Consider the following 13,546-nt stretch of genomic DNA (forward strand, 5'->3'; position numbering starts at 1 on the left):
CAGGACTTTCTCTGAAAGTCTTTCCCCTTGGACTGCTCTCCTCAGTGGAGAACCAGCTCCACTGAACATAATCTTGTTTATTTTTATAGATTGTACAGAAAATGACATCCCATTGATTTCAAAGGGGTATTTTTTGATGATACACTTTTAAAAAGTGAAGTGTAAAACTGCACAGGAAAGAAATAGGAGCTATAAAGAGCAGTCATGAGGAAAAACTATCTATAAGATGCTTAAAATTAGTGGGATTACCTGCCCAAGTTCTGGGTCTACTGCAGGCCACCAGAGAAATGGCCCTGTTTCAGTTTAAAGTGCAAAGATGGGACCTGTCAATACAATAGGTGTGTTCAGAGATTTATACATCCTGGCCAGCTACTGTAATCACTCTTAAAAGGTGACTACATACAACCAACCATAAGAAAATGAAGCTATTTTAAGTAGTTGTCTAAATGTGGATTTACTGCCTTATTTTTAGGTGCTCGCGTCTGAAATCGTGGTCAGAGGTTTGAAAGGGGATGCTTGGCTGTCCTCACGTTGGGAATGGGGGGCTGGTGACACTTGCAGCCGGCGGCTGCCTCTCACCGGCACCCTGTGACCCATGAATCGAGCATCTCCCATACATGCGAGTATCTGCATTTGCAGATACTGGGTTAATGTTTTAACCTCTTCTTGACACGTCCCCTGCCCTGTCGAGTCACAGGACCTTTCTCCTCCCTCCCTTTCTGCTAATTGTTCCAGTTGTCAGTTAGCAGTAACGGCTATTGGCGTTGCACTGCTTGCTCAGCAGTGCAATTTCCTTTCAGCTCTCTTTTCAAGGAAGTGAAACCACTGCGATGTATTTTTGCCTTCTGAGGTGCCAAAGCAAAATGAAGCACTGCAGGCAGGAGAGAAAGGTAGCTGAGAAATGCTGCTGTTATGGTGAGGGGGAAAAACCCACCTTCACTCTGTGTTAGCTTCTGACAGCATTTCAAAGCGCATGATAAAGTGTGCGCTGGATTTAGGGGAGTAAATAAGCCTCAGGCCAGTCTTCACCCCGGGTATTTTGTCTCTTTTTCTGCTGTCAGCATTAACAATTCCAATTCCGTTTGATGAACAAGTAAGTAATAATTTTACTGTTTTGTGAGGAAGTGTGTATGTTCGGTCTGAAGGAGCTCTATGATCTTACTGCTTAAACTCATTTTTATTTAAGCAATTGACTGTGAAATACATTTTATGTCTTTCTGCCATCAGTAATGAGGAAAAATTCTGCTTATAAAATACAAACAGTTTGCAAGTTCCTTTTTAGATTGACTGAAATACCGAAGTATGAAATCTACATACTTAGCAATTAAATTAGAACCCATGTAATAACACAGGGAAAATGAAGCTGACTTCTGGTGTATTGCAAAGTAGATAGAAAATAAGCCATGCTGGGTAGTCCCAAAACTTGGACATTTTTTAGAGAAATGCCATTAGCAGTTTAATACCTCTTGTAAGTGAGCAATTCCTGTTTTGCTTAGCAGTGGTAATTACACATGTTGAGCTCCACCTTGTCAAATGTTAAATTACATAATATAAGGGGTTTTTTGTTGAAAAACTGTAAAATTTTTAGAGAACTGCCATGTTTTCAGTTTCTTGAAAGTGATACTTTGCGGGTTGTTATGTGTAAGTTGTTAGAACCATACCTGAGTGTTTGTGGGACTTGCTGGAGGCAGGTTGTATGGATTTCTGTTCAATTACCATGGAGCATTCTGTGTGATAGTTAGCATTTTATAAGAATACCTACAGCAACCTGGGAAAGATAATTTTAAAATACGTATATATTGTATTCGGGGGGTGCTTCTCTGCAAATTAATGGAATATATTTTGAAACAGCGACTGCTATTAGTATGAACATCTATATATCTTTGTGGCATGTCAGAAAGAAGACATCATGACCAATTAGTAAATTGGAAGGCTTTAAGAAATAAAAGTTATGAAAGAACTACTGATATTCCTGTTTCCAAGGCAAAAAGCTATTGTTCATCTGTAGATCTTTGTAAACCATTAGCTGTTGAGTTCTAGTATTTGCCCACCCTTTGAAATACTTTGATTAGTTTTATTTGAATAGGAACAGTTGCAGGTTTATATTTAAAATTGAATCAAATATTTTCAGTTCAGATTGACTGCTTAGCATCTTTAACGTCTTCCTGTATCTTTGTGGTTGAGAAATGTGTCTGTCTTGTGATCTGGAGTGCTTTGCCCAAGATAGTTAACAATGGGATCTTTGGTTTTTCAGTGTCCTCATGTAGTAAAGATTTTAAAAAATGTGTTCAAACACTTCATGCTTCAAAACAAAATACTGGTATGCACTGAAAGTCTTAAGAATGAAACCTGCTTTAAAGTTTCCGAGACAACAAAAAAGTAGCTTGTTATTAAGTTTCTCAAAGGTACTGTTGAAGAAAAAAATACAGATTTGTGTCTTATGTATCCTGAAGGACAAGTTCCTTCTATTTGCTGGAACCCCAGAGGCACCCTGTGTCTGAACACACCCAGCTGCTCAAATACAAACAGTTAAGAGCAAACCTTTTCCAAAATCAGGGGCTTACGGTTTGGCATCTGCAGAATTTATGTTTTCACTAAAAAAAAAAAAAAAAAAAATGTTTCCAGGCCCTGTGTTTGCAAAGCAAACCTTCCATATGTGAAGTAAATGTAAACAGATGAAGCTTTCCTTCAGCCTGTCTGAGACTCCAGGAAAGCTGCAGCATAAAGGCAGCCGTCCCCCAGACTGTTCAGCCTGGAAATATGAACTCACGTGTGACTTAGTGGAGAAGGTGCTGCAAAGGGAATGTGCTGTAAATAATTGTCACTGGCAACAGAACATGAGCAGTAACATTTCACAAAAGAAGTCTCTGAAAGAACATTTGGGGTATTTAAGTGTTTGAAGAAACTACAAACCAGTTATTGGGTATACTGGTGCAAGCAAGCACAGTTTTGGAGGTGGAAATCTGTTCTAGGATCTACTTTATTGGTCACAGAAGGATCTCTTTTTAAGGTTATGCTAGTAAGTGTTATGGCAATCTCTAGACTGTTCACTTTGGCTATTTCTGCATTAAGTATAGAACACAGAAGTGTTAATCTATACTTGCTTTCCTTCTGAAAACCAGCATCTTCACATTGCATCCAGAGAATCTCAGTATCGTTTGCTGACAAAGGATTTTTGTATTTGTATTGTATTTTTGTATAAATATATGTTATATTTATATATATATAAATACAATACATGTGTGGGATCTGAATTCACTGATCATGTAAAATACTAAGCAGGAAAATTTTTTACAATAGTCAATTCACTGAATTACTGCCTCTAACTGAGTAGCAGTGGTAATTGTCATGACATCGGGATAGTGACAGTTTCAGATTTCATTATGAATATGAGAATCAGATCAGACTTACGACTCATCTGATTAAATACGGCAGGTTTATTGCCTCAATCTGAAAACCCATCAATCCCTATAGAGAGAGATATTTAAAATTATTTTTAAGCAAGTTCTATCTGATTTTCTGTTTTCTCAAAAATAAAACAGTCTAAAAGAATGTAAACCTAAAGACAACGGAGTTTTAGGGATTGAAAAGATGGGGTTTTTGGCAACTACATACATAAGTTTGCATTATTTCTGTGTCAGTTAGTAGGACTAACATGAATGGAGAGACATGGAAATATTCCTCAACTTACTGTCCATAGTATGGAAGTCAGGAAGTATTGACTGCATCCTTTTTTTTTTCCCCAGTGGCCACAGATGTCTTCAACTCCAAAAGTCTGGCCATACAGGCCCAGAAGAAGATCCTTGGAAAAATGGTGTCCAAATCAATAGCAACTACTTTGATCGATGATACAAGCAGTGATGTTTTAGATGAGCTCTACAGAGTGACAAAGGAATATACACAAAACAAAAAGGAAGCAGAGAAAATCATCAAAAACCTCATAAAAATAGTCCTCAAATTGGCAATTCTCTACAGGAACAACCAATTTAATCAGGATGAAATAGCATTGATGGAAAAATTCAAGAAGAAAGTTCATCAGCTGGCTAAGACCGTGGTCAGTTTCCATCAGGTGGATTATACCTTTGACAGGAATTTTTTGTCCAAACTGTTAAACGATTGTAGAGAGCTACTTCATGAAATCATTCAGCGTCACCTAACTGCAAAGTCACATGGACGTGTCAACAATGTGTTTGATCACTTCTCTGATTGTGAATTTTTGGCTGCCTTGTACAATCCCTTTGGACCTTATAAACTCCATTTGCAGAAACTTTGTGATGGTGTCAACAAAATGCTAGATGAGGGGAACATATAAGTACTTGTATTAAAGTTGACTGCCTATGCATTATTTGTAGATGGAACACTGTTGATTTATGAAGGAATAAAGGAGCATGCAAAAAGGTTTTTTTACATTATGACAAATATTTCCAAAATATCTTTATTAAATTGATTGCTTATGAGCTATCTGTTGCTATTCACAGTCCATCTGGAAGAAAGACTGCACATGACTTTTTTGACTATGCTTTGCCTACAGAAACAGCTGGATAAAGTCAATAAAACAGAACAGTCCAAGTAGAGTAAGAGTCTTGCAAGACAGATACACAAAACCAAATAATATGCTGTCAGACAATCCAAATCTTTCATATATTTACATAATTATTTCTGAAGTATCAGAGTCCAGTAATGTTAGTAACAGGCTATCACGGTGATGGTACACTCTATAATTTCTTGACTTATTTGTAAAATATATATTTGATTCATTTATACCCTTTTATGCTCTCTGCACAGATCACAGCTTCCTAGTGTTGCCCTTATGAAGCATTCAGTTTTAAATAATAACAGTGATGCTGTCACATAGAGTCTTAACGGGCTTGTTCATCTCCAGCTCAGTGGTGAAAACTTCCTGTCTGCAAGGCTACCAAGTATACATCCTTATAGACCTGCACAGATGCTTGCTTCCTTTGATTATATGGGGATTATTTGAGGAATAAGCTACAGTAAAATAGCATAACTAGGGAAAAGTACTCCCTAGAAAACACTTGCGGTACATAACTTTAACTCTGCTTATGATAAGGTAAAACACAGTGACTTACCTGTGCAATTCCTTAAGATACTTAGAATCCTACTAATAGGTCATAATTCTTTTTGAAAAGGTGTGAGTCGATATATTTTATACACTAGGCTGATGTGTATGATGATGTGAATTCAGAAAACTTAATCACCTGAAAATAAATTCCAAGCCGATTTGCTTTGTGTACAATGAAACTAGAAACAGAAATTGTTTTTATCATTGCATTATATACTATTTAACTAATGGAAAAATGGCATCTTGAATAAATTTTTTTTGTCTTTTCTTCCCTCCTACCTTTCATCCTTCTTTTTCTCCCTCATCTTCTCCCTGCCTTGCCCTTGGGGATAAAAAAATGTGACTTTCTAGACACTGTAATGTATGTAAAAGCATGAAGTTAATACATTTCAAAGATCTTGAAGACTTTTTGTTAGGAGCCATATAAAGAATTTGCTGTTTATTTAATTGCCAGTGTTTTTGCTGTTTGCTGTGTCCTTTTATTTTAATGAGTAAACCAAAGAATATTTGCACTCTGAACTTTCCATGCCTTTTTTTTTTCCCCTGTTGCATTTTAAATTATAAAGAGCAAACTTGTCCTGTGCCGGCAACGAAAGCATTACAACCTCTGATGTATGGCTTCAGCACTACTTGTGATTTTTTAAGGGAGAAAATTCACTTTTATTCGTGTTTGTTTGGTCACTAGGTTCTGAATATTCCCAGAAAGGTGGCGGAAATGTGCCAGAGCAATGTGTGTTCAAAATGTGAACTCATTTTATACAAGCCACTCGTGTCTAGCAGAGACAGAAGATTAATGTAGTTCTAGGCTGGAACAACTAGGAACTGACATAAGGATAGTGCACCAGAATTTGCCAAGAAATGGATTATTAGCTTGACATCTGAAGGAATATCATAAAAGATCCGTTCCCATGTTTTACTTAAAACAGTAAATACCTTGTACTTTTGTCCATCAGAAGTCATGTATAGGAATGCAACATCATGAGGAAAATCCCACAAATTGTAAAGAGTACAGTTTCTGATGTATTTGCTCCACCTATTTCTTTTCTTTTCCCACCTAGTAAGAGAAAGCTATTTGTTTTCTTTCCCAAGAAAGAGGTGAGAATAGAAAGGAACTTGAGTTCCAGAAATTGAAACTGCTTTCTTTACAAACCCTATATCTAAATCATGTTCTGATTCTCTAAAATAACATAGTTTATAATGATGGTAACAGTTACTGAAAGGAGGGCAGGACTGTACCTTGTTTAGAACCAGGCACAACATATGCATGTGCTGTGTAGACCACGGAAGGTTTTCTTCAGCCATGACCCAGAATATTTTGACTGCTCAAATTTGAATTTTCTCTGGGGTAAAAATTGCTTAAATGATCTTTGTACATTGTTAACGAACACCTAGTTACATGTATATGATCCATATCGTAGTCAAACTACATATATTTTCAGTAACACAGTACCTTCTTACTCAGTTGCATTATCTGGCCATATACTTTCTAGAAAAAGCAAAAATTACTCATGGAGATTTGATTATAAGCATAAAAACTTGACAACTAGGAGAAATTATATTTTGCTCACAATCTAGTTACATTCTTCTGAGATGCTGTAACAATAGTTCTTGTCTGGCATTCATTTTCAATTACAAAGAAGTGAATTCTGTAATGATGAAAGAAAACAATTGTACTGGATTTCCAAAGACCTGCTTTTGTAAATAACGTGATATAGCACACAAGCTGTATAATTTTGCAATTCATTTATTTTTCCTGCAGCATACATAAATAGTGGCTTTAATTATCAAAATTCAGAAATAAATTGATAGCATTTTTCCTTGCAATACACTTGTTATCATATTAAAGCATCGATCCTCTAGCAGAAACTTGACATAGTCAAGAGATTAAAAAAAGTTACAGTAGTACTGTTTAATTGTAGGTAGGATAATGCCATTATTCTGTGCTGTAAAACTGATGCAACACTGTGTTTTAATAGGGTAAAAATTATTAATATATTAAAATCCAATCATCACGGATTCATTTTACAATAGGCTTTTAAATCTTGGTACCTTAAGTGTTTCATACTTGTAACATCCTTTTAATGTTTAGTTAATATGTAGTGCCTAATGCCATTCAAATATATGTTGCTGAAGCTGTGGAAGTTAAAACTAATGTTATGGCCTTCTAGAAGAGTTGAAAAAGTGTTAAGTCAGACCTTGGATACGTTTTGCAAGACACATCAAACAACTGTGATTTCAGCCATACAAAGAAAGCAAGATATAGGGATGTTATCACGGCCATTTTGTGTGTGCAACCTTAAAAGGGATTCACTAGATCTTTTGGCCACCCCTTAATTATCTTTGTATGCGTTTGTGTGTATGCATAGACAAACAAAAAGACACAATTGGGTAAGTTACAAGCCTTATTCTTGGCCTTAAGGTCTCTTGAAATTTATCTCCATTTAGAAGGTACAGAGATTATCAGGAGTCTGGAAGCTTTCAGCAACTGGTGTGGGTTTTGGTGTTTGGGTTTTTTTGGTTTTTTGTTTTTTACTTTAGGAAAATACCAAATTATGTGTCTTCTAAAAAAAAGATTCAACCCCATAAAGCAAATTCCTGTAAAATAAAGGAATGAGGAAATGGCCAATTGCTTTCTCACATCTCTCCCTAAAAAGATTGCATTGTCCCAAGGAAGCAGCAAACCGGTTTTGATGCCAGCTGGTTCTAGTTGCTTTCCAGCCCCTTGTAGCTATAACAGCTATAATGTGACTATTTAAATGTAAACTGGAATTCTGTATATAACTCTTCAAAGGACCAGAACATGCTTGTTTTCATGGTCTAGCAGAGAGGAATCCACTACTTGTAAGTCCGTCATTGTCAAAGATGACAGTGTTATGAAGAGGACAGGTAAGTTGCCCATTGTACTGGCTTAGACGATCTATCTATGATGAGTGATCACCATCTGGTGACCTGCTACCATAGCTTTCCTTTGGCCTTACATGCTTTTCCTGCCCTTCTGAGCAGCAGAACTACTCTTCAGACAGGTCTATTCTTTCCCTACCATTTTTGCCCCAAGATTATATTACATTGCATATGCATCTAAGGAGAACAGTAGATAGAATATGTTACCCACTTCACTTAATGAAAAAAAACAGAGCTAAATACCAGTTTCCTGTTTTTTTGGCAATGTAATTTGAAAGAGTAATCTACATCTTGATTTAATTGATAATACTGTTTTGGATATAATCTATACCCTCATCAGTATTTAGCTGTGATTTCAGTACACGTACTTCTGAGCCTTTAAAAAAAAAAAAAGTAGTGCTTTTGAATGCATTACAGAGGGTATACTTTAGCATGAACATGAAATGAAGATTCCCGTTTGCATAACCATTTGCAGAGAAACCTTCTTGTTACAACTGTTTTTCATTGAGATTTGGGCAGGTCAGCCAACATTCATTGTTAAGTGGCAGCCATCTGTGCTCTGGATAAAACAACTGTCAAAGGAGATTATAGTTGTCCAGAAAAGTTCCGTAATATCTTATTTTTGTGAATTGCACATAAACGAAACTTCTTTTGGGAAAGGAAAGTTTCCTATCTATCTTAAAAAGAAAAATTGCTACCCAAAACCGCACTGTGGCTACTACTCAGAAAGACTAAGTAATGTAGTTGTTATTTCCAATTTGCTAAAAACTTGCATTTGTTCTTACAGAGAAAGAAGTTCTAAAAAACTAATCCATACTAAATTACTAAGGTATTGGTGCTGAACTTTGCATACTGCAGCTGAAATTATATTGCAACCTTGACATTCATATCTACAGTATTATATATCTTAGGTTACCATGTGATTTATTTTCTCTCTATGAAAATAAAGGAGTAGTATCTCCATACAGGCTATATCTAAGAGTTCTTTACGTTGCAGTAGTGCTTGGTTTATATTACAAATCAAGATTTCTTAATGTTAAACCACAAATCGCTGAAGTGACCTCTCTTTTCTTAGTACGCAGTTTTAATATTTAGAGTTCTGGTTTCCAATTTTAAAGCTGATATTTACAGATAGGACATTCCTGAATCAATACTCACTTTTTCTTGCGAGTTTGGGAAATACAGGAACAAAAGTATATCTTCTAACAATCTGTAAATTTCTACTTGCTATCACTCCACCAGTTTCTGGAGAAACATCCCTTATGGCATTTCTTTCTATCAGGGAGTAAATTGAAAAGAGGCAGCTCATAGCTTTGGGATGTCCCATAATTACACAGTATCAAGCAAAGAAGCAGACTATAACGATTAAGAATAATGGCATTAAGGAGGTACGTTACTTGCCCAACTTTCCCAAGCAACCGAAACCTGTTTGCTATTTGTTGTTCTCCCCTGTGGGAAAGTCTTGGTGTGGTAGGTGGAGGACAAAGGTGGAGCTTCCTCCAGTTACTCTGATTTAGATATAAATTACTTTTACCATCATACGTAAGACCTTCCACTTTCTACTCTAAAAATCTTAACACTGGATTTTAAAATCATGCTTCCCATTGGCTTAATGACAAATCAATTCCTACTTCAGTTTGTATTAAATATTTGGGTTTTAAATCTGCTTTTATTAGCATGCATAAATATGAGGTGAAACAAAATAGAAGTCAGCCTTGTGCATCAAAGCTTTCTTCCTAGATACCGTATTTTTTTCTACAGTCAGTAGGTGTTTTGTGTGCTATAAAGAAACTTCTTGGTGGATATAATTCTGAAGGTTTTGATAAATGCATATTGTTCCAAGAGAAAATTCTTGGCATTTCACCCACTTGTTCTCCAGTTCCTGCTGGCAGCTTTTCAGAGTGTCAGCCCCACCGGTCTTTAAACATGGCCATTTAGAGCTCTTCATTTGCAACACCCTTTGTGGGACATTTTGAATTAAGTTTTTCAGAATTCATTTATTGTTGATTGCTCTGGCCAAGCCACAGCTAATAGTGGATGAAAAATATTGTTAATTTAATTTGTCTGAGGTTTGTAGATGGAATAAATCAGCCCAACTAGGGCCCATATACCACCAAGTCTTCTTTTCTTGCATGGGAATAGCAATGCACCAGTTCTACTCCATTATGGAACAGTACTGAAAAATTATTTGACTTTCTTGAGCAGAATTTCGTCTCCTTGCATTTGAGGAATCTATTTCAGTAGCTGGGCTTGGCTTGGGTCCTGAGGCGAAAGTCCCCTGGCTGCTGATAGACTACTGTTAATTAAGGGTTCCTGTGACATGAAAGGACAGCCTTTCGCCCATTCCAGAAGCACTTAGCTGATGCTTTCGGTTTACTTCACTGACTGGACTTGAGATACTGTGGTTTTTTGCTTTGTTTGTTTGGGGTTTGGTTTTATTTTGTGGAGAGTCAAGACATACAACTCTGTATCATCTGCCAGGCCTGATAAGAGGTTGCAGGAATAAAACAGACTGAGGCTGTGCTTTTTGCCGGGGGGGGAATAAGTGCATTGGTCCTGGGACATAAAATGAGATCATCTGTTACTTTCAAGAAAGCTGGTTCTGTATCTCAAGGATCTTGATAATTCAGCAACAGAAAAATGATCTCATCCTTGGAACTAAAGTGAGTTTCTTTGCCCAACTGAAAAGCTCTCTCAGTTGTAGGTCGCTTAACTTGATTTCAAAGATATGGACACTCCCAAAGGCACATTTGCTGTGCCATCATACAAGAAACTATTAGGGAAAAGTGGAGAGGAAAGCTCAGCACTTTTCTGGGAGAAAGGGCTGTGATCACACAAAGATCTCATTAAGTTTGCTTTGCCATCGTCACTGTGATAAGGTCTACTGCCTACCATAAGCATAGGCATTTGACTTTGGCTAAGTAAGACAGTATGTTTAAGCTTACAGTTCTGGTATCCTATGACACTGCAATCTACAGTTTACCCCAAAACTAGAACTGAGAAGCTCATGCTACAAAATATGGAAACAGGGAAGGAAGCCCTTTACAAAACAGTATCGATGAAAACTAGTCTTTGCTACTGTTTGGAGCTGGGAGAACCTTGGCTGGGGAATTCAGACTTCCCACCTCATTCCTGATGAGAAAAGCAAGTGCTGAAGAAGAGTACAAACTACTAAAGAAAAACGTGTTTATGTTGTTACTTAGCTGACTGGCTGTTCTCCATCTATCTGTCTTGCTTCTCAGTTAGCGGGCTATTCCATACTGCATGTATTCTCAGCTAAAATTGCTCTTTACTGCAGGTTGAGGAGAAATTCTCACCAAAGAATATAGTCAATCTGAACCTGTGGTGTTTGGCTTTCATTTGCATTTTTGGGGTGGTTGGGGTGGAAGCTGGCAGAGCAGGTGTTTCTGAGAGACAACTGGAAGTCTGTTGTTTAGCTGTGGGGAATGAATGTATGTGTGCTGTTGTGCATAGAGAAAGCTTCTGTAACAACACTGGGATTAAGAACTCTAGAATGTACTCGGTGGCAGCTTGAGAGAAGAGGCCATTTTAGGAGGCACAGTTTAAAAGTAGCTTATCTTTTGTGCATGTTTTCTATTTATTGAACGAGCTGCCTGGATTTATTCTAAGAGCAGAACCTCTTGGAATTTTTGGCTGTTCTAAAGCTCAACATGGCCATTAACTCAGGAAGCAACTGCACTGAATCAGTTTTCTCAGGAGGCATTTCAAGTCTTCCATCTTTCAGTGAAGATTCAGCTCATCTGTAGATTCTATTTACCCGTAACTTGGTAGTAGTGCCAATATGCAGCTGATTTCCACAGAGTGAGACATACAGTTATTTGCTAGTCTTTTTACCTCTTATTTTAGTCCATGTGGTTTTTACTCTCCTTATTTTGCCTTCAAGGAGACCAAGTTAATGGATTGTTCATGAAAAATCATTTAGCATGAAATGGAGTGGTTGTGTTACGGGAACACCACCATAACCTTTTGCTGGCACCTCCCTAACATCTCGCCACAGGATGTTATTTTCAAAGCTGTAGATGTGCACAAGCGACTAGTTTCTGCTTGATGAGTTTTTTCTACTAATGTGTTATTACATACCAGCTCAGCAGTCCACCAAGCCCTGACTGACCCAGGTCTTCAGTCTCCCTTAAACCGTGAGCCTCTGATGGAATCAAATGGAGAGCTTCCATAGCACTCTGCTTGTGCCCCCAGCATGGATTTTCCACTTAATTGAGTGGTATGTGCGACAAGTGCCAAAATTAACGTTTCTTGCCAAAACAGGGATATAAGGCCTCCTGTGATGTGGGTTGTTGACAAGAGCTAGAAAAATGTTTCCATTTACATTTGCAGTTGGTTCATAAGAATATATCCAGTCTTAACTACGCAGTAGGCTGCTCCTCAACATCACATCAGGAAAGCTGCTTTTCAGGTTCTGAGGGTGACAAACAATGGATTCAATAGCTAGAAAAACCCCACTTACTAACTGCTGTAGGCCTACAGAAAAATAAAAGAACACAAGAGAATGCAAGTTAGAATGGAAATAATACTATTATTTGCTGTTCCTGCCAATGAAAGGAATCAACAGAAACACTACATGCTAGCTATGAAGAATTCCTCAGCAGGGGTTCCTATCACATAAAACTGTATACCTAATCAAAATAAGTAGTTTTCTCTAACCACTTTTACTGAAAGAGTAATTAGTAGGGTGAGCTGGGCCATACAGTTGGTTTAGATGAGATGAACATTTGTGACCAATGACCTCTCTGCACTGGCAGCCAGAGGATGGCTGCAGAGAGAGAGGATATGGGGACGATGACCTGGCTGCAAGTGAGGCCTCTTTGGTCACAGCAGAAAACGTCTATCTACAAAACCCCAGGACTTCTACAGCACTAAGGCTGTGGGGAGCTACCATCTGTTGTAGCCCATGCTTTTGTAGTGTTCAGTGAAGGGTGCCGCAGTTTTTAACATGGATTCAATATCTAGTTGTTGGTCATGGCAAGAACCATCTAGTTGCCCCCTTCACTCACATTTGTAGAGAAATCTTTGTTCCCAATGAATAGGCCTCTACAAATCTCCATGAACAAAACCATTTAGAGAGTAAATAAAGTACTTGAAAATGAGCCTTATGATCCAAACAGATCTTTTAGCAATATTAAAGAATACAGAGTAAAAGCAAGTCAGACAATTTGTTTATTCCCCCTGAATAAAAGGTTCAAAGGTGCTCATCATCTACAGCAGCAGATGGTAGAAAACATTTTCAATAGGATTAAGACTCCTACAGTATCCAAAACATGTGCAACCCCAAGTTTATAAAAGAGACAAAGCCAACCCCCCCACACAATTATCTAACCTGTTAGTCAAAAGAATGACTTTAGAACATATACCAAATTTGTTTTAGTGCACAACATGGAAGTTCACTGTTTATAAAAGAACTTACCTGCTCTAGGCCTTGAAGCATAACAGAAAAAAACATAATCATACTCAGTGTTACAGGGTACTGCTTGGGGTTTTTTGGCAAATTTTTCCAAGTGTATAAAGCCTGCTATGTCAGTAAAAGAG

The 13,546-nt window shown here is 37.5% G+C and overlaps 1 protein-coding gene across 5 annotated transcripts in view; it reads left to right on the top strand.

Moving 5' to 3' along the window:
* TNFAIP8 (TNF alpha induced protein 8) overlaps positions 1 to 5,602 on the top strand; it is a 64,068-nt gene extending 58,466 nt beyond the window's left edge. For 4 of the 5 annotated variants that reach the window (XM_087741704.1, XM_087741706.1, XM_087741705.1 and 1 more), the window contains exon 2: positions 3,747 to 5,602. In XM_087741704.1, coding sequence (XP_087597830.1) covers positions 3,747 to 4,312 — 566 coding nt within the window. In that variant the 3' untranslated portion in view covers positions 4,313 to 5,602. Of the gene's footprint in view, positions 1 to 411; positions 1,094 to 3,746 lie in introns of those variants that run through there. The other variant, XM_087741702.1, reaches the window with a different exon arrangement.
* The last annotated feature ends 7,944 nt before the right edge of the window (positions 5,603 to 13,546 follow it).

Source organism: Nipponia nippon, unplaced genomic scaffold (genome assembly GCF_047370975.1).
Source record: "Nipponia nippon isolate SJK-2023a ecotype South Korea unplaced genomic scaffold, ASM4737097v1 scaffold_8, whole genome shotgun sequence".
NCBI lineage: Eukaryota > Metazoa > Chordata > Aves > Pelecaniformes > Threskiornithidae > Nipponia > Nipponia nippon.